Source organism: Vanellus vanellus (genome assembly GCF_965231255.1).
Source record: "Vanellus vanellus genome assembly, chromosome: 4".
Taxonomy (NCBI): domain Eukaryota; kingdom Metazoa; phylum Chordata; class Aves; order Charadriiformes; family Charadriidae; genus Vanellus; species Vanellus vanellus.
The window spans coordinates 59,882,143-59,906,465 of NC_138909.1; the positions used below are offsets into that span (position 1 = coordinate 59,882,143).

The 24,323-nt window shown below is 35.9% G+C and overlaps 1 protein-coding gene across 3 annotated transcripts in view; it reads left to right on the forward strand.

The window, feature by feature from the left end:
- Positions 1–24,323, forward strand: part of CPEB2 (cytoplasmic polyadenylation element binding protein 2) — a gene marked incomplete at both ends in the record, with an annotated part of 50,793 nt that overhangs the window by 22,609 nt on the left and 3,861 nt on the right. For 2 of the 3 annotated variants that reach the window (XM_082482358.1, XM_082482359.1), the window contains 7 exons: positions 835–885; positions 7,127–7,150; positions 10,962–11,132; positions 12,724–12,813; positions 20,700–20,818; positions 21,114–21,228; positions 23,101–23,282. In XM_082482358.1, the coding sequence (XP_082338484.1) occupies positions 835–885; positions 7,127–7,150; positions 10,962–11,132; positions 12,724–12,813; positions 20,700–20,818; positions 21,114–21,228; positions 23,101–23,282 (752 nt within the window). The remainder of the gene's footprint in view (positions 1–834; positions 886–7,126; positions 7,151–10,961; positions 11,133–12,723; positions 12,814–20,699; positions 20,819–21,113; positions 21,229–23,100; positions 23,283–24,323) is intronic. The other variant, XM_082482360.1, reaches the window with a different exon arrangement.

The following is a 24,323-nucleotide window of genomic DNA, read 5'->3' on the forward strand; positions in this document are numbered from 1 at the left end:
TATTGTAAATGTCTCTCTAGGTCAGTGTGCACTACTGGTATGTTTGCAGCTTCCTGTAAACAGAAAATGTCTCCTTTAATAAAAAGGAATTTGTAGCGAACAGACACTTCAGCTGTGCATTTTAAACTGTTCATCTAACTATTGAAGTGTAACATGCTACCAACACAATAAAAAGCAATACTCGAAAAATTCTAATGTCAGGATATGGGGTGTTAATGTAATTTTTATTAAATATAAAATGTTACCTAACATATTCTTTAATTTTGTTAATTCTGTAGATAAAACAGTACTCTAGTTTTGCCAGACATACTGAGAAATATTACATACAATGGTTATATGTAATACACCAAGATACAGTCATAAATCAGTTAATAAAATTTTAATGCGTTAATTGCTATTAACATGATTTTTCTTAAATTAATTCAGTAGTGAAGCACTTAACTGTAGAAATGCCACTCTGTTAAGCAATGTGCATAGTACAGTTATTCACAGTCACTATGAAAGAGAAGGCTAAAGCAGTCAGCACTATTTCTGGGTGTCATGAAACAAAAAGTGGCTTTATCCTATTGGAGCTGATCCCAAAGCACATTGCAGATCTTATGACCAGAGAATTAAGGTTAAGAAGTCTGTTCTTGTCAGCTTTAACTTGGGTCAAGGGTATTGTTGGTTAATGTGCTTGGAGTTAAATATTAGCTCTTTATTTCCCTTAGGCAAACTGGAAATATAGTTTATATTTAAATTCTAATCAGTGATATTTCATTATTTTTTCTAGCAGAATAGCTAAAACCTCTGCATTTGTTTTGTTTTGTTCTTTGGTTTTTGTTTTCTTTTAAGGTCGCTTGAGTTATCCACATCCAGGGACTGACAATCTTCTGATGTTAAATGGTAAGTGCTAATCTTATAACAGTTTCTAATTATCTCTAGCTTAGCTTAAATCTGACATGTTGGTATAAAATTATACTATTATATTCTGTTATTGAATTACTTGCCTCTAGTCTTCAACACTGATGGGACTGTTGCCATTTTTCAGAGTTGAATGGCAAGAGCTAATCTTGCAACAGCCTTTCATTATATCTAGCTTATTTGAAATCTGAAATGCTCGTAATGCTGCACTATTCTTTTTTGTTCTCAAGCAAACCAGTGGTATGTTCTCCAAAAATCTGCTTGTAATCTATTATGCAGAAACAGGAATTAGAAAAATTAGAAGGCCAGAAAGGCATGTTTTTCTATCTTGTATAAACAAAGGGTGAACTAGATACTTGCTATTATACTTACGTGAAATATCATTTTAATTTGGGGGGGTTTTTTGGAACTGTCTTTGTCAAATATGTTTCTAACTGAAATATGCTGAAGTTAGAGTTCATGTTCACGTTCCTCTCCCAGTAGGTCAAACTTCATGAACATCTGCTATTCAGTGAAGGCATGAACTTTAGCCTTTGTTCAAGGCTAAAGAAGGAAGCAGAGCTTGGTAATCCATCTAAGTCAATAATAAATCAGGGGTTTTGCACACAAATGTTTTCTGCATTGGGAAAAATTAGAGCTATAATGCCACAGCTTCTCTAGATTAGAAAAAATAGAAGCTGTTGTACACAAAGCAAGTACACTTTGTCATTGACTTGGTGGGTCTAAACATTACCAGTAAAGACCTATTATTAAAAATACAGTCAAAATAGTTATTTCAGGTTTGTGGTTCTGTGGAGCTCTTTTTATTTAATTGCCTGACCATTCTGCACAGTCATTTACACTTATGCAAATGGATACAAAATGTAAAAAATATCTAATTTGCCTTGTTTACATTTACTCAGTGTTACACATTTTAAAGAAATTCAGGTTTAGCTTGATACCCAGTAAAGGAAAATATTGCACAACGGACATCTGAAGAATAAGGCCCTTTGGTATATTGAATAGCTTTTTAAGATAATGGAGTATTTTGAAAAAGTGAAAACAGCTACGTAACTATTGAAATAAAATTATGGCCCACACAGGCCATAATACTGATTCCTGGTCAGAAATTATATTGACTGTCGATGTGCTGGATGCTACGACATATACAACAGTTAATTTTCTGTATTTAACTGCAACTGTAAGACCTATTCTGCAAGCTGGTTTGTTGAGGTGGTATATGTGTGATTGTAATTATCTGATTTATAATGAAGTGTTAGATGAGAAGGTATTAAAAATTAAGCAATCTTATGGGCAACTGTGAAATATTTCAATGCAGTCAGTGTAAGAATTTTTTATTTTTTTTTAACTTGTTTTAATACTTAGAATGGTGAGCTTCTCTCTTTATAGTTTTGCATGCTAAAAGAGCACATGGGAAGCATTGTTACTTTATGGAATATCTAGGAAAAAAGGTTTTTGCTATTGTCACGGGCATTGGAAAAATGTATCTTAGTGGTACCAGTCTATCCTGAAAATCTTACCACAGAGCTAGAATATGCACTGAAGAATATCTTGTTTTTGTTATTAATGCTGGTGGGGTTCCCCTTGTAGTTTGGAAGTTAACACTTAATGTGACTGCTGTGTTCTTTAAAAGCTGCAATGTTATTTCTAACCTTCAATAGGTGAAATAAAAATATCAATTTGAATATTGAAAAGACAGGTGCTGCAACACCTAATTTTTAGGTGTGCCTTTTAGAATTTAATTCAGAGCCTTGGTTTAGACACCTAGGCTCTCTACAGTGTACCTGGAGAGTCTGATGTACCCATCACTGCAGTCCGGTACAATCGTATACCATTCGGAGCCACCTCAAGTTGGAGTGTCTGCACTGCAAGCTCCTTACAGCTCGAGAACAGAGGCACTGGCAACAGCTTCTGGGAAGCTCCAGTTGCTCAGACTTTGCACAACCTTTCTTTCTTAGCAAGAATTGAGGGGCTTCCTCCAAATGTGCAGTAACGTGTATTACAGCCTGTGCACTTGCTGATAAAGTTGTAGACTTCATTTTCCTCTCTGTTTAAGTGGATTCAGGTTAACATTTCCCTGTATCCCTGTAATTGGTGCCTGGGAGGGAGGAATAGGGAAGAGGAAAGTTGGTAATTCAGAGATTCACATTTGTCCCTTGCTTTCTCAGTAAGTGTTTTAGTCGCTACAAGGAGGAGCAGGAATACCAGACCTTCATGAAAGAAAGGCACCAACATTTTTGAGGATCCTGGGCCCATCCATGTATGCAGTAGTACTTCACACTGGATCATGACCTTTACTGGATTTTAGTTGGCTTGATTTTAGTGGATTAGTGTCTCTGGATCCCAGTAAAGTTCTGACATGAGCCAGGCTGGAATTCCTAAACCCTTTTAAGACTAAGCACTTCTAGATAAAACTTATTTTTAGCTAGTTTTTCGTTGTCTTAAGTGATAGATCTTTTCCAGCTCATTTAAAGTGTACTTACTGAACTGTACCTAATATTAATATTTACAGTTTTCATTATTTAAATTAATGAAGTGAACCAAAGGAAAGCTGATTTATATGTTTTAATGAATTATATATCTGATAATTATATATCTGTTTCAGCTCAAGCTGTAAAAAAGCAATGCATTTTTAATGACTGTTATCTCTCAAAAGTCAAAAAAAGATACTTGAGAATGGATTTACCTGAGTACATCTTTAACTGTTGACTTAGAACCTATCTGTGCCAAGTAATAATGCAAGAGTCCAATTTGTTGGAGCGTAGCATGTTTTTTCCCCATTGTAAGGTTCATCCCCTTCTATAGTTTTAATGCATTGAATTTTTTTAATGGCTACTGAAAAATCATTCACCATACGATTAGGTGAGCAAGGGAATATTAGACTTTCCATCTTGAAGATACTATAGCTGGTTGTGCTTCTAAAAAAAAGTGTTTTACTTCAAACATGAGTTATTAAACTTCCTATACAGGAATTGCTAAATGAGTTTCTGTAGTCTGTTAGGCATGCCAAACTTGAATGGTCATAACGATCTCTTTCAGCCTTAATCTATAAAGATGTGGTTTCTAAAGAAATCTTAATAGAATTTAGGCACTCAAATCCAATAGAATAAAATGGGAATTAGGCATCTACCTCCTGTAGTCTAGAGTCTTGGGAAATTTTTGCCATAATTGTTTATGGATTTCTTTAAATGACAAATAAGTATTAATGAAAAGGCTTCATTACTTCACTGTCGCAATTTGGTCGTTAAATCAGGAGTGTTAGTGACAAATAGCATTTTACTTTACTTTCTATCATGAATTTTGCAGTTTCTTTATATTTTAAATATAGGAAGCTTATCTAGTAGTTTTTCCTGTTATACAACTTAATATTTTGAATTCAGCTCAGCCATTCTGTTGAGTTATTTAAATATGTACGTATTTGATCTCTGGTATATATTTGAAATACGTGTTTGAATAAAATAGAAATGATACATTTACTATCTGTGTGATAGCATTGCTCACATAATGTTCAAAGTTATATTTATATTGCCTTGATGTTAGATAAACACGCACAAAAAGTGTGTTTACTTCTGTCTCATATTTCTGTCTCTGAGCTGATTTAAGCTGCAGAAAGGAGGTATTAATTTTTTTTGACAGGTTTAAGCCTTATTAGTGTGCACCTTCAGGGATATAGAAACAGAAGGTTTTAAGTATAAGGGAATGTCTTTATTGTATATACAGCACTCTTAATGTTGGAATGTTCCAGTGTTATTAGACTTCATTTTTATTTGGCATCATTATACTTCTAGCACATGTTGCCCAATTTATGTTTTCTAGAATAAAATTGCATCTCTTGTACTTTCTCATTTGAAATCTTTCAGAGGTTTTGGCTAATTACGATAGCCAGCTTTATAGACTAAAAGATAAAAAAAATATTTCTGTATGACTTACTCTTTGAATGAGTTCAGGAAGGAAGGAAGAAGTTGAATGTCTCCTTTTTCTGTCATTGTAAATCAATTATTTGCCTACGGTGTCTGGCCTCTCCCAAAGGGCTGTCTCCACTGCAGTTATTTATCTAAACATATGCACTGATTGTGTAGATGTATATATTAAATACATCTGTGCCACTGTTCACCACCCTCATTGTAAAAAAAAAAAAAAAAAAATGCACAAAGAAAAACAGTTCAGGTGTTCTGTAAGAAAATATTTTTATGCATGTCAGCTTGTCTTAACTATGAAAATATGAGAAATTAGCTGAGCTGTTTTGGTGGGCAGAAAGAAGCAGAAGTGGCAGAAGAGGAGAAAAATTAATTACTAAAGCTTGTGCCAAAAGGTGCTTATTATGCATTTGTATATTTTTCATTGAGAGAGAGCATGCCACTGCAGTCATTGCTATGGGTGTGATGCACTTGAATTTTCCCTGGTTACTCTAGTTTTATTTGTGGAAGGGAAAAAAAGAGGTATATAGGGGTTAGATGAGGGCTTAGTGATGCTACTGCTAATGCTATGTGGGAGTAACTTTGGCCGAGAATCAGAAAAGATTCGTACAAGCTGCAACACTGACGTAGAACTGCGTGTCTTGGAAGTGCCTGACTTCAGAGGAAAACAAGTCTGAAGTTCGGCATTAGTCTCCCCATGCAGCAGCAACTAATGAGAGAACTAACCACATAGAAGAATACATTATGTTTTGTGGATTCTATTTTGATGTGAGAAATCTGAATTTAGGTGTTCCCACTTGGTTAGAAACCCAAGTCTCTTTCAAAAAGTGAGCTTTTCTGTTTGGCTTACTAGTAGAATGTTGGAGGATCTGAAAAACTTTAAGCAAAAGACTTCTCATCAATAGTAGTTCTTTCAGATGAAAGCAAATACATTTGAAAGTGAGTTCAATGCAGGTTGGATAGGAATATGATGACTGTTGTGTAACAAATCAACAATTTTAAGGGAGAAAAGCCAAGGAGAGAGATTTTTAGAATTCCATAAGCAATCCACTGAATTCCTAATGGGAAAGAATCAAGATAACAAAGCAAAAACAAACAAACAAAAAAAAAACAAACCCAAAACAAAAAAACTACTACACTTACTAAAAATTTTGAAAACCCCTGTGCAAATAGGAGCTACCAGGATATAAGTATTTAATAATACTAGAACCAAACAGTGAATGACAACTATGAATAACTGAGTTTATGAGGGTGCGTGTAATTTAGTATCCCAGAACCACAGTTGCTTTTTGGGAAAGATGTATGCATGGAGTCTTAGTAAAATCAAAACAATAATGCTGAGACAGTAATCTTTAAATGTTGCTATAACATTGTGGTTTATAGTGATGTTTTCTATTTGGATATTTAACTACAGAGCTACAATGATTAATCTTTCTCAGATACAGTGTCTGTGAACCAGGAATCAAAAATACTTTGTGGAAACGTACCTAAGAAATTACATGCAGCTTAATAGTTTTTGTGTTAGTAATCTGTCTATTTTTAGTTTCCTAGCCTTCGGGCAGAGAAGCAATCACTATGGTCTTCTGAACTGTAGCTATAAGCATGATCTCTTTAAGAATGTTGCAAAACTAAGAAGTTAGGAAAATCTTGGATTTACTTGCAGTCTGTCAGAAATTGTTGCTTTGCCTTTGTGCAGTGTTTTTGATACAATGCTATTTCTTGTGACTTGTGCCCTGATTTTGTTTGCTACCACAAGGAGTCTTTTGTTTCAAACAAAACCTTGCGGTTAATTTTCTGCTAGGTCTTTTCATGAAAAAGGAAGGTCACGGCTTATAGCATTTGTATTGTCACTGCAAAGGACTGTACAAACTGTTCCATGGATCAGGATGTTTCTGTGGTTAATGTAATGCTTGCTACATGCTTTTTAAAGTAATATTTTCCTTTTACAATTTCAGTACTGGGTGTGTTATTTAGACATTCGTGTAAGATACAAATCACATTTGTGAGGATGAATTACAAAGTTATGCATCCATAATTAACATGAAGTTAAGATAAAGTATAAAGACACAGTGAAATAGTTTAAAGTACGTTCTTTACAGCAGGTGCTAATGTCAATTTAGTAGTAAAATAGTATGGTATTTAAGTGAGACTTTAATGCATTCTCTTCTACAATTATCAGTAGCGAGTACCAATGAAGATTTTTACTTATCACTCACCCACATAGTTCTTTGTATCTTAAATATTTTAATATGTGGGCATGATACAGTTATTTGACATTTTACAATTTGTCCTTTGTTTGCATGCAGCAAGGAGTTATGGGCGAAGACGAGGTAATTCACTTCTGTTTGTTACAGTACAATTAATTCTGATTGAGCTGTTATTGATCATTTCGATTAATTAATCCAGATTGTTCATTATAAATGCTTATCTGCATGTTTTCTTAGTTTGGGGAAGGTAGAGGGTATGAGGGAAGGAGGGGTGCAGCCTGGATTGTTGCAATCATTGATCTCTTTCTTTTTAGAGTTTGAATTTCAAATCCTTTAACCAGTTAAAACACTGTAGTTCTAATCATAATTTAGTTCATGCTATTGGCTACTGCTTGCAGTTGTTGCCCCCTTTAAAAACATACGGTCTGCTAGTTGTTCTTTTAACTCATCTTCTTTTGCTTCTGTAGAAGTGATAGTATACAGAGGGAAAACTAAAAGCCTTTCATAAACTTAGCAAGAAATCTAGTAGACAACTCTTAGAAATAGTAAGCAGATTTTCGTAGTATAAGCCAATGTATGCTCACTGACCTTGGAAAAGCTATACTGATTTAACTATATGAGGATGTGACCTGTGGTTGTTACAAAGATCATGTAAAGTGCATAGCAAAGACATCAAGATCTTTGATAGCTTCCACTATTCACAACATACATGTAAGTTCATGTGTCTCTCTTGATCTCTGCACTGGTTCATAACTGGTTGCTTGGTAGCCCTAATGTAGAGAGGAATGATGATCTAGATCATGGTCAATGTATGTAACAGTGCCCACGTGTTTTGATGATTCGTGGCAGATTCTTAATCCTTTTCACTGTCATAAAACAAAAAGAAGCAAGTGTTTTAAAGGGCTTGTCCTTTTGATTCACAGTCATCAGGAGGCATGTGAAAGCCTAGCAAACTGCCTTTTTGCTGTCTTCATCTGAGACATTTAAAAGTGAAGAGGATGGAGAACGAAGTAGTCATGTAGAGCATGTTAGTCTAAATGTGTTAATCCATTGTCTTCTATGTCATCTTAGCTCTCTGAAGGAGCTACAGTGCTTTTGACCAAACCTTTACCCATGTGAAAGTAAAACTGATCTCTCCGGTATCACTTCAGAACATGTTCTGATGGTTTAATTCGTACTGGGAAAGAGAGCCTTAGATTCTCATTGTTCTTAGATTTTAACATTCGCCTGTAGGTATGAAATAAATTATCCTGAGGATTATTGTTTCATTATTTTTCGCCCTACATACTTGTGTGTATTGTAAGTTGGAATTGTCTAAGAAGTACTTTTAGAGAAACACAAAACCATAATTTTCATGGTCTGAAGAGACACCTTCTTTAAGTATAAATTGTGTGTTGTTTTTTTAAAAAACAGAACAAAAAGCTTACCCCACACACACACTTAAATGCTTTTGTGGCAATATTATAATTCCAACAAATTTATTAAAATTGGCATGTTTAAGTCACTTAAGTTTCTTTTTTCCTGCAATATAGAGACTTGCAGAGGTAAAGAGCAAATCTATGTGGTTTTTTATAAAGATAACCCAGTTAAATTTCAGTTATTTTATTTAGATTTATTAATATCAGTTATTTATTTAGATTTAGATTTCAGATGTTGAGTAGCTCATATATTAATGAAAATTCCACTCTTTTAGTTTCCTATGAGTTCCTCCAATTTGAGGCTTATTTCTTCTGTTAGCCGCTTTTTCCTTTCACCGTCACTATGATAACAGTTCCGTATTCTCCATCATTCACATCAGTAATTCAGAAATCTGTTGTTATATCCCCCTTTCTTGATTGTGTAACCAAATCTTAGCACTTCTTTGTATACATGTTTAAGATCTGATCATTTTTACTAGTCTTCATAACTGACATTACTCAGCTGCCGCAGTCTTAATCTTGGTCCTCTTAAGTCTAAGTAGATGATTTACAGGAAGAATCTTCCTGGCTGCTTTTTCCAACTGGTGTTAACTTTGTTTCTCCCGTGCTTGCTCGCTTTTCTGCCCCACTGAGCACCAGCTCCATGCTTCCACTTAAAGACACTCCACTGATCTGTTATGTAGCTGTTGAATGCATCCTTACAATACAAGCAAGGATGCCATCACTTGCTCCCCACTAGTCATGTTCTCAAACATGCATATCACCATTCCAAATGGAAAGGAGGAGCCTGCTGCAGCTTTTGGCATTTATTGTGCTCCCCTCCATCGGATGCCTACTTAAGACTTAAATGCGAAATGCCACCATAAAAACATAGTTGCAGCCTTTGTTATTTCGTACAATCCTGTGGTCCTGCTTTTATTTTGTGATCCTTGTCACATTTTATTATGTTTAATTGTTTTTTATCATCTTTATGTTATCATTTGGTATTTTTAATGAACTATGTTTTTATTACGGATTTAGGTACCCAATCAGGGTCATTAGGTATTACCACAACGTAGGTCATCATGTTTGCTGTCTGTTCTCCAGCCTTGTCTTTAAGCACTTTATTCTCAGGTGGTCTTCTGGGAGTGAATGGCTTTCATGCTGCTCTCACCCCTAGCTGATGAGCACAATGTCTGTAGGTGTGCCTAAAGGGCTTTCCTGGTAGTATTGCCCTGAGAGGGGTTAAAAGTTAGAGACTGCGGTATGACTCACAGCAAAGGTACTGCAGACTCAGCTGTCAGGAACCTACTGCTCCTGTGTATGAATTTGCAGTGGATGAATCTGGAAGTTGGCTATTTGAAATGGAAAATTAACTTGCTCCCCAAAAGTGTGCTAGGTTGTTTTTTGGGTTTGTTTGCTTGATTGATTTTTGAAAGCAGCTGAATTAATTTATAATTACTTTAAAAACGAGTGAGAGAGAAACAAGAAAAATTGCACTTCAGAAGAAATGATGATGTGGGAGACTTATTTCGCTTCACAAAATATTTATTTTGGGGCTTTTTGCAGTTAAAAACCTGACTTCTGAATTTGCAACTGTCATTAATCTTTCTGTTGCTAATCTGAAGTAGTGAAAGTTTGAATAAGCTATGATGCATATCCCAGCCTTCCAAGTCTTTTCATTTTGGAGTTCCCTAAAATTTGTAAATATGAAATAGGGGGAAATAAGTGGGACAGAATTACCATGTTTTCACTCCCCCCTGCCATCTATACATCTGTTTTGATCAGTTTGCATTTGCAAAGCCATCCTATGAGCTTCTCAGATTTTGCACTTGCTTTTCAGGATAACTATAATCTTACTGCAGATTGCTGCATATTAGGAACCACTACAAGGCTTCCCTCCAAAACTGTGGTAAATTTGAGAGCGAGAAGGATAAGTCAGCAGTGTGACTCACTTTACAAGTGTTACATTTTACACATTTATTAAAATTCTCTTTTGCTTTCTTGGAAATTAAATCTGTTCTTACATTATTAGCATCAGATGACATTAAAAGAGAAAACATACGTATTTGAAACTTTGTTGTGTACGTGTTTTTTCTGTTTCCCTCTGTTCAATTCAAGTGTAAGATTTTTAGACATGCAGTAGTCATTCAGGTGATGGAACTTCAAGCTAAACCAAAGGCAGATTAATGAAACTCACTTAAGCAGCCCTTAATATGATCTCTTCATAAATAAGACGCTTTATTTAAAAGACAAATTACTAGTTTCCTACTGGATGCAGCAGAGTAACTACAATATAATGTAGTATGAACTATTATGCTTATAGTGATGTCAGCTTGCGATCTTGAATTTCCTTTTTGAAGTTTAATACATTTTTCACTTTCTTAATTTTTCTTTAAACTAATGAGTACTTTTCTAATATCTTGGTATTTTCATTTTTACTTTCCAGACTGCTATTCCTCCATTCTCTGAAATTACGTTAACTATGTACTGCCACAAAATTATTTTAATGTATACTATTATCTTTTCTTTTTAAGGCCGTTCTTCCCTCTTCCCAATAGATGATGGTTTGCTGGACGACGGTCACAGTGATCAAGTTGGAGTCTTGAATTCGCCTACCTGCTATTCAGCTCATCAGAATGGAGAACGAATTGAGCGTTTTTCTCGGAAAGTGTTTGTTGGAGGTCTTCCACCAGATATTGATGAAGGTGAGCTGCCTGATAAGCAGACTAGTGTGGAGGGAGAGAGAAAGAGACACTTTGAAAAACCTGAATGAAGTAGTAGAAATAATCCACTCAGCAATATAATGTTGTCATGTAACAAGCCACAACTATATATATTTTTTTTATGAGAGTTGACGGATATGTTGAGCTTAATATCATTTGATGTTCATCCATCTCTTTTGGTTTTGAGATGGTTCAGTTGTCTCCAATTCTGTACTTGCAGATTTGTAGAGTTGCATGTGATGCCTAGAATTTGTGCTCCTGCTTACCTTGCATATTCCTTTCAAATACATCTTAGCCCTTGATGGTGTCCTCTATCTGTGCCTGCTTTATTCTCTATTCATAGAAAGCTTCTATTAGTAATTGAATTTCAAATTCCATTTTACTATTACCTGAAGATCTCAGAAGTGCTTTAGAAAGGTTATTATTCCTGTTCATAAATAGAGAAACTAAGGCAGAGGAAGGTCAAGTGGCAAAGCACTCTGTGATGCATTGAACACAGAATGTACCACAGAAGCTCAGATTGTTATGTGATGCGGTTGGAATTGCTCTGTACAATAGTGCTGATTTGAAGTAATCATGCTGTTTAATATTGGGTTTCTCCTGTGCAGATAAATGTAAAATACATGCTAGCTTTGTAATGTAAACAGCAGTCCCTTTACAAGGTTCATTGTAATCCTAGAGTAACTTGCAAACCAAACAAGCTGACTATGGTTAATTAACTTTCAGACATGGAGAGAACGTATTTTGGTTTCATCTTCATTGTGACACTCTCCTGCAATGTACTTTATTTTAATGTACTTTAGGTTTTTTGATGCACTTTAGCTTCTGATTCAAATGTGCACTCTTGCTTTTTAATACAAATATTAAACAAGGACACATAGAAATACGGGGGGGGTGGGGTTTCCTGCCTGTTTATATGCTGATGGCAGGGTGCGACTGAAAGAAATAGAGCATATTTATGTTTGAGTTATTGCTCTTGTAGAGTTTAGGGTGTCTTAATTTTTTCCTCATGGCCAAGGTTCTTACAATCAACAGGACAGGAGCGGCTGGAATAGAAAGACATCACAAAGTTGCACAGGGGGCGTAGTAGATCTTGCAAAGCACCTCTAAATAGGAAATTTTAAGTTTATGTGCCTGATCTGTGCATATCTGCTGGAACCGCTAGCATACTAATTGTGGTGGTACTTATTATACAAGTATCTACCAACAAAGCTCTGAACTGTACATCACCAAACAGTAAATTGTTTTGATTGCATTCAAACCAAATTCTGAATTTAAGGAAGTACCACACCAATTTTCTCCACTGCCTTTAGTTGCCCATATGCTTCTGAAATACTGCTGCTGTTAAGCAATAAAAAAACAAATATAAGCTTAAAATCACCAGAAATATTTTGCGTAAATATTAACACTTAGGAAGATGCCTCTATTTAAGGATTTCGCTCACGAAAGTTGGAAATTGTGTTTCTTTTTTTCCATGAAATGTCAGTTTTTGCTAGAAACAAAGATCTTTGATAGTACTTTTTCATGGAGTTATGTCATTTATTTTAATTGCAAGTGTCTTACCTCTTTTTAGATGAAATTACTGCTAGCTTCAGACGATTTGGGCCTTTGGTAGTAGACTGGCCTCACAAAGCAGAAAGCAAGTCATATTTTCCACCAAAAGGTAAGAGCGTTGGAAGGTTTGACCTGTCACTGAGTGCAAATCTTACTCTGGGAAACTGTCTCATCTTTTTCTAAAGGGTATAATTTACAATTCCTGTGAACAGTTAATTCTACAGTTTCAATGCAGGTTCAGACATGGTTCCTTTACATGCCAAGTCTAAAAGCTGGGAGTGGTTTAGTATTGTGCCTGGTTCAGTGCTGAACTCCTGAAGGATCTTTCATATTCTGATTTCCCATATATCAGATCAGCATTATATAATTGTGTGTATCATTAATCCTAAATTCTGTATTTGCATTTCTGTCTGGTTTCCAAAACCAAAATTTGATGAAACTTTTAAAACCAAACCGTAGATAAAAATTTTTGTGGGAATTACAGGCGGGATTCAGAAGGATGCATTTGGATATCTGATCAAGATAATCAATGTTATAGAATCATAGAATGGTTTAGGTTGGAAAGGACCTTGGAGATCATTGAGTTCCAACCCCCCTGCCATAGGCAGGGACACCTCCCACTAGACCAGGTTGCCCAAGCCCACGTCAAGCCTGGCCTTGAACACCTCCAGGGATGGGGCCTCAACAGCCTCTCTGGGCAACCTGTTCCACTGCCTTACCACCCTTAAAGTGAAAAACTTCTTCCTAATGTTCAATCTGAACCTGCCCTCTTCCAGTTTAAAGCCATTCCCCCTCGTCCTATCGCTACATGCCCTAGTATGTTTATGTTTATTTCAGTTTTAGGATGTGAACTTCCTATTGAAGCACTAATTATCTTTTTTTGATAAATGACTAAATATTGATTTGTAACTTTCTAGTGTTGCTGTTAGACTAGATTTTTTTTTTTAGTATCACTTAAAGTGTTGGAAAAGCCATTCTGTCCATTAAATAATTCAATTATGTAGCATATCTCTGTGCATGTTCAATCATGTATTGGTACGTATAAAATAAATGCAAAAATCTGATCCAGATATGAAAGCGTTGCAGAGATGAATCATTTTGTAGAGAATGCAGCAATTCATTCCTTCCCTGGAAGTGACAAAAGTAGGCATATTGCCTTTATAAACTGATTCTTCGTTTATTTATCTGACCATCTATGATGGGGAAGAGACAGTATTACTATCTGGGATTGTTCTCTAAGCAGTGGGAAAAGGAATTGAAGGTATTTGAATAGTATATATGAACACTACATGGAAATTCTAAGACAAACAAAGAGACTTCAGCTTTTTTGATTGTCAGCCTGAAACACAAAGCTACTGTCAAGTTAAATCTGGTCATCTAAGGAGTCCATATCTCTTCATAAATTACCAAGAGAAATTCTTGAGGAACTCTGAGGAAGATGCATCTGACAGAGTCTGTGATGAATATATAGAAGAGGGAAGATGTAGTATATTATTACCTGAAAGGAATGGTTTCTGGCATTCCTTTCCAAGGAGATAGTCCTGTCTCAGTGTCTGAACATCTTGAGGATAAATTTGCAGACTTCTTCATTTAATAAAGCTTTTTGATACAGTTGGAATATTTATAATTACCACAGTAAAAAACAAACAAAAACAAAACAAAAAAAAACCCCAAAACTGTATTTTAAAGAGAGCTTCTTAAAAGCAGAAAATGTAGATAGAAGAACTTCAGTCTGTTGATGTAATTAATTCAGGAAACACTCGCAAACTAAGTGTTAAGTTGATTTCCCATGATTAAAAGATCCTTATTTGGAATTTAATAGCACTTACTGTTCTTCAATCTTAAAAATTTATTCTCATTTTCAGTTAACTACATTATTCTATATTGTTTTGTAATGTAGCCTAACACACTTAAAATACAGTATAGGTTTCTCTATGTAGATGCTCTGGAAATATAGCTTACTATTAACTGCTAAATTTTACTGTGTTTATAACCTTTTTTTTCAGTGCAATAGAAATGGCCCGTGATTATTTTGTAGAAAAATTTCTTAAATTGTCTATCTTAAGTATTACTCACATGTGCAGGCAAGAACCATATATACATATATATATATAATAAGATCTCTGAAACTGCTAAAGATAGGCTAAATACTAAGAAAGCTTTGAGATTGATCAGTAATTGCAATTTAGAAATAGATATTATATTAGCCCAAGGAGTTCTTTTTTGTTTGTTTTTTACTTTTAATCTCCAATTTCTAATTTGTTACTCTGCATGGAGTCAATTCAGTGTACGTATTTTTGTTTGTTCAGTCTCATTAGAGATTTGACGTAGTATTACTTTCCAAAGACATCTCAGAATTATCCAGTTTTGGACTGATTTACGTAATAGTCTTCTCTGTGGTGAAGAGATACAGCCTGCTTTTTTTTTGTTTTTGTTTAAACTCCTGTTCAGTTTTCCAGGCTGTAGTTCCTTCCAGGCTCTCTGCTTACAGAAAGTCCTGAGGGAAGGCCAAGATCATAAGTATTTCCTTGCTTGAAGAAATGCAAAAAGTGTCCTGATCCATCAAGGCTTGCTGCCTCCTGAGAAACACCAACTGCTTGTTCTTAACTAATTGCATTTTGTATTGGTTCACCACAAAATTAGGGCTGAAGAAAACAGGAATTTTAAAAACTTCACACTAATCTTACAAGGAAACTCTGTTGTGAAGCAGAAAAAATTATTTTGTTGAGATCAAAGTACAAAGTCTGTAAGTGATCTGCCAACTGTAATGAAGAATTCCTTCCTTTCTGACTTGCCACTGTTTATCATAACTCCTGTTACTACGTAGTTGGCAAATATGCTTATTTGTGAAACAACACACATGTCCAAAGCAACTTGCTGAGGTGAGGACTCCTTATGATAATGAAGCACTCAAAGAAATGATGCCGTGAGGATATGCAAATCCAAAGAAGCTCTTTCAAAATATGCCCAGTCGTTTGTGTGCTCTGCACTATTTATAGTCCGTATCAAACAGAGGATAATCTGATTTAAACAGGACAGTATCCCCAGCCTTTTCTAATTGTCTGGGTGTTTCTATTGCCTTCTATCACAGCAGTTGTGTGGTAGCTTCATTTATTCAAGGCTCTTAACTGATAATTTAGAACTGACTGAAACAATTAGGTTGAAAATGTTTTGTTTCTAGTTTAAGAAGCAAAACCACAGGTCCATCCAAGTTCTGTTCAACTTGTTACCAGCTTATTTGATCACACTGGGTAGGATTGAACTCTGGATTCAGGCAAGTAACTGTAGGTGTCTTCATGCATGATTAGTGTCTAAGCTTCCTTTAATCAGTGGGAATCTGGCCAATACAGTCAGTGGAGTATAGAGGGCTATTCAGGTCACCATAACATAAGCACATTGAGCTTGATTTATTTACGCAAACTGAGGATATCTAAAAGATTTACACAGGTCTGGCAAATGTGGTGTGGCACCTACTGAAGTCCCACACCATTCTGGAGCACCAGCTGAAGGTTAGGTGAAGTACTGTAGAGGATAAATGGTGCTAGACGCCTCTGTGTCCCACTTGGTCAGCTAAATAACTGTCCAGACACCAGTGACTGCATTAACTGGATCTCTGGACTACAGTAGGAGCTTAAACACAGTCACTGCAGAAATATAAAAGTAGTTGTTTGGGTCTTGAACTGAAACCTGCTCTTCCCTACTCAAAAGTGCCTTAGCTAGTAGCTGTATTACAATTGTATCAGCTTGGATTTTTTCACTTCAAGTGTGTTTTGGAGTTAATTCTCCATCAAAGATGACTAAACAGAATGAGTGAAAGACTTATGTTTTAAAGATTAAAGTTAATTAATGTGGTGATGAGATCTCTTTAAAGAGAAATAGGTTAAATGTTGTGTGTCCTTGCCAAATGTGAATTATTCCCATCCTGAAATGTAGATCAGTTGTCTGTATTAACCTTCAGTTTACACTGGTTCTTTCTGATTTAAGCCAAGGCACAGCATTCTGTGGAGAAGAATTGCACTGCACTGGGGCCATTTAGTCTTCTCTAGGGAGAGTCTGTCAGGGCAGTAGATGAACCAACCCCAAAATACAGCTGTGCTGACTGGTATGGACAAGGCTGTGTTGGCTTGCGCTGATTTTCTTGACTCCTTCTCTAAGCCACTAGCGACAGGAGTTAACTGGAGTTTGATAGAACTTAAAGCTACTCTCTGATTTAGAATCATAAAATGGTTTAGGTTGGGAAGGACCTTGAAGATCATTGAGTTCCAACCCCCTGCCATAGACAGGGACACCTCCCACTAGACCAGGTTGCCCAAGGCCACGTCCAGCCTTGCCTTGAACACCTCCAGAGATGAGGCCTCAACAACCTCTCTGGGTTTCTACACAGAGTATGCATGGCAGAAAAAGCATACTTTCACCTTTTGAGAAACTTCCATATTACTATGAAATAAAGAAATAACACCTTGCTCAGATCATCGTGTTAGATACCAGTGCGAATCTAGTCTAGAATACTTTGCTTTTGATTTGTTCTGTATGTAATAAATAGAAAAAACAAGAAGACTGATTCTGTGTGTAGTTTGGGGGAGAGCGGTTGTTGGTTTTTCTTGGTTTTTTTTTTTTTTTAATTCTTATAAAAGTTTAATTTGGTAATACAGCTAGGACTCTTCAAAATTATCTGATGGGCTTTCTGTTTCCAGTGCTGACCCAATATATTAAAAAGAAGAAAATGTTTAATTTCTTGGTCTTTTTTTGGTTAAGATGTTAATTTGAAGTAAGGATGATTATAACCAGTGCAGTATCTATATATCAAGGAATGTAGTTCTAAGGCAAATTATAATCTCTAGAAAGATTTGTTTATTATTTGAGGTGATTTTCTGAGGACAGGTATTATCAAAGTCACCACACTAGTTCCCTTTGAAAATAGGAGTATTAATAATAGTCCCAGTGTTATGCAGAGGAATTCAGTCAAGGGATAAACACTAACACGGGTTACCTAAGCTTTGTCTCCCACAGGAGGCATAAATTCCGGTGGGGGTGCACGTGGACAAGTAATTTTTATAAGACTGTGTTTCATCTAATACTTTTCACCTTGTGAAAAATGTACAAAACATACAAGCTTTGTCTCTTGGCAAGTAATAACTGATCATGACCTGCTATTGTTGGTGTACATATGACCCAAAGGTATGAAGCAGCTTCCTTCAAAGAAAACTATTAGAGTAGCTTTGCTTTTCCATTGTAAACAGACTTGCATTGCTGTTGGGTGTGAAGCTGTTAAATGACTGATGTGGTACACCAAAAAAATTCCAAGAAACTAGGGAGTTAAGCTGTTTTGTAGTACAGTAAAACACCTCCTACTCTTCACCCTACCTCTCTACCATGTTTCACTGTGACATATACTTTCTATTGCACATGGTAACTAGCTCAGTATGACTCCAAAATGACTAGTTAGGCACTTGATCTTTTTCATTATGCTTATGCAAGTGACTTACCACCACCACACTAGCTTTGCAGACATTAAGCATCCACAATAGTTCATGAGTTACAGATGTTGAGAAGAAAAATAATCCAATAAAAGCATATCTTGAGAATGCAGAAAGGGTTAAGAATAAAGTTTGTGCCATACAGTTGTTGGTGTGTGGTAGTTGTAGTAAGAAGAGGAGCCCTAATTTATGATGTCTGAATGAAATACCTAATGTAAGATTGTAATTTCTCTTTGCAAGCACATTCTAGCTAATGAATATAGGCTGTCGGCCTCTGTAACTGGTGTTCTCTGGAGAAGTCCATGGCCAATTTGTAATTGATTTGTGCCAGGACATGCGCCGTGATCCAGGGCAAGTGATGCAGACTGTGCAAGCCTAGCATTCTTTGGAAGGGATTGGCTGTGTCTGTATATGGCTATAAAATGTGAGACCTGAGCAAGTTATCTCTAGCCACATTTTGTCTTCAGGAGAACTGGTTATTTTACTCCAGACTAGACTTGGGGAGCAAACTAAAATGCCTTGTAAACCACTGAAGGACTAGAACTGTGGAGCAAAATTATAGCCAGACCAATTTGTTAGTAAAGACTATACCCTAACTTTCTCTGTGTCTTCAGAAGAGAACTAGTACAGCTAAGCTCATGACACAAGCCTATCTGATGCTTTAAAATGGGATGAATCCAGGCACGGTACGTTTTGCAGATAATGTTGAGAAAGCAGTATTAACATATAGTTTTGGTATTGCTTTCCTTACTTTTATTTCAGGTGTGATAGGATGTAGTATTTCTAATTGTTCCCTCATCAAGTTCTTCTATTTGAATTTTCTGTCTTTTTATAAGCTTTCACAGTTAGGCATATTAATAGCTGCAGACTTACAGGTGGTAGATCATTTAGAGACACTGACTGTATTTATGCATCAGGAGTTATATGGCAGTACCCTTGATTTGCTTTAGGGTAAAAACTGATGAAAAGTCAGCATCTGGCAAATTATTTTATACCCTTTTGGCTGTGAGTCTTACTCTGTATGTCTGAGCCTTTAGTCGGTATCATGTACGTTTAGCCCTCCCTTTGATTAATCAAGTTTTTGCACTCCCATCATTGTTGTACTGAGTGCTCCATTCAAACTGGAATGTGTGTGCCTGGCTGCCACACAAGTAAGAACAGTTACATGGGTCTGGTCTCACCCATGCCAGTCTGCACATGCCCTGATTCAGTGAGTGAGTTTTGCATGAGTAATACATGGATTTTAAATTCCAAGATAAATACTGAAAGATATCCCCATTACAACAGATTTTTTATCTAAGTAATTATTAATTAAGCTTAAGTTAAAGAGGTTGTCACTAAAAAATATTGTACAGCAATGAAAAATAGACTTCACAAGGAAATGCTTCAGCCAAAGCCCAAATATTCCCTATAGCATATTTGTTAAGAAACTAAATAATAGTTACATAAAAAAATATAGAATGCATAAGACCTTGTCATGTCCCTTGTAGGTAGCTGTGATAGGACTGTGGTATGAGGGGTAGGGAATGAATAACAAGTTATTAGAAAGACCAGTGTAAGCCTTACGGCTTTTTCTTTAAATCCTACTTTTGTTCCCGTATATTAAAATCAGTCGTGCATTTGTTTCTCTAATCTTATGTTCTTCTTAACACATTGATTCCTTAGCGCTCTTTAAGATGCACCCTGCGATCTTTCCCTTGATGACCTACACTGCGTGTCTGCAATAAGAAATTACCAGTGGTTAACTAGCTTCTCTCAGAAAAACAGTATCATTTCCAAAAGGCTTGGTAAAGCAGCCACACTCCCTCTCGCCAAGCCCACTCTAGAGCAGCTGCTTCAGCATTTACTTTTCCATCCAAGTAATAAAACATAACTTCATGTGAAAATTCCACACTTGGTAGTAATCTCTAAAAGAAATGTGGATTTATGCTCCTTTTAAAATTTGTTTTAGAATACACCCCCAGTTGCACTATTGGGCACCTGTAAAGTAACAAAATTTGTATATATCATTACTTTAACAGTTACAGTATATTCTAATGTGTGAGGTTCTTTTCTTGTCTGACTGCTTTTACTGTAGCATTAAATAAGCATTTTAATTCCTATTTTTGTAGTGTTTGGGAGGTTTGCTGGGTCACTTATGTAACAAAGTACTTTGATCTAATCTCTAGAATAGAGATTAGTCGTTTGTGCCAAGTCGGATTTTCATTGTATAATGTCCGTTGCTGCCAATGAATTATGCTCAGCCTAGGCTTCTACTGCATGATAGAGCAGACATGTTTGCTTTTATTTGGTTATGAGTCCTTTTTGACAATTATTTTAAGGATAGAAGTATTTGCCTGGAGTTCTGTTGATCATGGCAAGGTAGTATATAGTTAAAGATGATGACTAATAACAGAGAACTGGTTTGACGTTCTTTTACTTTTGGAGTAAAAACATTTATATGGAAAAGTCACTGGCAAAGATGATTAAGAAAGACAAAGGAGGAAAAAAATATCAGTTGGCTTGGGTTTTTTTCCAGGTTATGCATTCCTCCTGTTCCAAGAAGAGAGTTCCGTTCAGGCCCTGATTGACGCCTGCATTGAAGAAGATGGAAAGCTCTATCTATGTGTTTCCAGTCCTACTATCAAGGACAAGCCAGTAAGTAAACAGTAGATGGCCTACGGGCTATAGCTGCCATCTGTCTAAAGCTGCATTTGAAATGATGATGATGAAAATAATCAAAAGCAAACTACCGTTGGCAGAGCTCAACATCTGGAAGAGTTACATGATTTTAAAATTATAGTATTTTGAATTAATAGGATTAAAACAGAGCACCTACTTGCTAAACTAATGGGGTTATGACTTGTCTGACAGTTTATAAAGGCTGATGAACATATATCCACAATGTAGTGAAACTTAAAGTAGCATACTGTTTTCTTTTCCAATTTAATAGGTTCAGATCCGTCCCTGGAATCTAAGTGATAGTGACTTTGTGATGGATGGTTCCCAGCCGCTTGATCCTCGAAAAACAATTTTTGTTGGAGGAGTCCCTAGACCATTAAGAGCTGGTGAGTATAATCTGTGTCTATTTTTAGAAGTAGGAGATTATTGGAAATAGTTTGAACCATACATACTTTTGTATTGTTAAGTATGGATAGATATAGATATATACAAGTAAAAATAAAAGACTGTCATGATAGTTATAACCACAGTACCATATTTGTGTATTCATACATTTCTGTAGTAATTATGGCTTTGGCCATAAATCACCGTTCATCATTGAAGTTTACTGGAAACTGTTACATGTTTAAAGCTGTAGAAAAGAATTTGATCATATTAGCAAGACTATAATGTAAACTATCTCATGAAAGAGTTTTGTTTCTTTTTTAAATAATGCTATGAAAACCTCTCTGCCATGCTCCATTAGTATGTGGAGCTGTATTTGTACTTGCTTGTCATTGTGCATTAGCTACTCTTCCACTACTATCAGATTGCAGCTGCTCTTGCTAATATGGACAAAGCAAAACCACAAATGATGGAGTACTTGAAGGAGTAGGAATAAAAGAAAAAAGGAAGAAATTCACAGAGCTATCACAGTCTATATGGTACACCACCATAAGAGATTGTAGGACTCTTGCTAGGCTCCTGTTGGACTGCATGAAGGAAAAATTAAATGTTTCTATAGCTGTGGAATGGTTGATGTACAACCTGGACAGTCTGCTTTGTGAGATTGATTGCAGTAGCCTTTTACAATATTTTATGGTGGCTTTCTAGTAAGTAGGCAGAGGTGAATGTTGGAAGTAGAAACATGACATATGGTGGTTCCAATCCCGTTTTCTGTTAGAATGACTCCTGGTCTTCATTAGTCTTCTGTAGTTTGTAATTAATTTTATTCTTACAGAAAGATGAGCTTTCAGATGGAAGATGTAGGAGAACCAAGAAGTGATAGTGCAAATTTGGGGTATAAAGAATCTTGAATTTTTCTATCTTGGACCTGCAATGCTCAAACTCTTCTGTTATTTTACTTTTAAGACTGTACTTTTGACTGTAGCACAAGCTCTTTAAATGAGCATAAACGCAGTATGTTCCAACTGCAGATTATCTTTTTTTTCTTGAAATTCAGTCCACATTCTCCAGATTACTCTGCTAAATGTCTGTGTTAAATTTAATGGATGCATTCTTATGCTTAGCTTTCAAATGCCCTGTATATGTGAAAATGAAACTTTTATGGCATTGTGAAATAAGAATCATACCTTCACAAAGCAGTAAAACTTTAGGAGACTTTTCAAACAACTATTGAACAGCAATAACAGCTGACACCTTTATATCCTAATACGTTAGTATTTTGCACCTAAATGAATTGCAAAACTGAATTAAGTATAAAATATTACTAGAGGCTTGCTAAAATACTTGATCTGTAAAATTTAAGATTTCTGATTCTATGAACTTCGGTATCTATTGTAAGTGTAGCACTGTAGAGATAATCAAGCTCTGTGTGGCTGATGAAAAGATGCTAACTACATCTTTAAATTCAAGTAGAACATAAAGCATTAGGACAGCCAGAGAACACGTACCAAGGAATTTGTGGCATGTGGATCTATTTTATACAGCTTACATTCTGTGCCTGCCCAAAAAGTCTTTCGCTGTAATCCCCTGAAGAAAACTGCCCTGGAATTTCGGTTCCAGGTTATCAAGGACTGCAAGGACTTATGATTCCATTGTTTCTTGGATGTATGTACCCATGGTGTGAAAGATCTGTCTGCTGAGTATTTCGTAGCTGATCTAATATGTTTTTATATTTCTTGTTATTACTGTTACGTCAGCTGTTGCAAAAATTAATTATTAAAATTAAATTTTTTGGTATTTTTTAATACAAGCATATTATATAAAGTTTGTATTGCAAGAACAGTTTAAACAAACATTATTTTGTTTCCTGATAGTGGAATTGGCTATGATCATGGACCGTCTCTATGGTGGAGTTTGTTACGCAGGAATTGATACTGACCCTGAGCTGAAATACCCAAAAGGTGCTGGACGTGTTGCTTTTTCCAATCAGCAGAGTTATATTGCTGCCATCAGTGCTCGGTTTGTTCAACTTCAGCATGGCGATATTGATAAACGCGTAAGTTAAACAGAAATTAAAAATGTGATAGTGATGATTTGTGAAGGAACTTCTCAGGCTGTGGTAACATTGCATTTGATTGTCTTTTATGCCAGCTTCTACGTTCTTTTAGTATTCCTGTAACTCCACGAGTTCCAAGAGTTAAACCGTGAATGCCTGCAAACAAACACCATGCATTCCACAAAGCAGCAGTTTGTTCTTTGGACGTATGTTAGACCATATGTTCTTTCCATTCTGGAGCTCCTGGTTTTGTTATGTATGGGCAAAGGGCTTGAAAACCTTTTCCTCTCCCTTCTTCTAATGAAACCAAATACTTGATAATTCCTCTGTCATTCATAGGAAACTCTATTATTCATTGGTTTGAGATTAGTTCTATATTTGCAGCTGCCCTTAATTTCAGCCATAAGTGTCAGTGCTCAGCACTTCAGAAAATCAATCAAGCTCAACACCTAAAATACAAAATGTCTTATCCTTTCTGTTTGAGAGAGTCTTCAGAGTATTTATTTACCAATGTACATTTCTGGTTGCTACAGATGATTATTACTAGCTAAAGCAGAACTAACTTTTCTTAAGAAGAGTAATCAACTTCATTTTTCCTAATTAGAAGTATAAGACTAGCAAAGAAAACTGGCATCTAAATTATGTCAGTTTTAAGTGTCACTGGTTTTGATGTCAAGAGCTGCAGAGGTAGTTGCTGGTATTAATAGATGTTCTTTTAAAAAAAAAAAAAAAGGTCTTAGAGGAAGAAGGGTTGAGTAAGTAAAGTAGTTCAAGGTCCAGTCTCCTCTACAGATCAAAGACATGGGAAAACGAAAGTAGTACAGTTAACAAAAGTCTGCTGTGGGGAGGTAGCATGCACTTCTCTCCTTTCAAATAGGCACACTAATACAGCTTTACATCAGTCTCTCAGATAGCGGTTGCCTAGTGAGCTGAAATCTCCAAATGTGGTCATTTCCATAGGATGCGTGACTCTGAATGTGGGTAGCGAACTAGGCTTCGCGTTAAGATGTGACGGCTACATTTTGCTAGTGGGATTGCTGT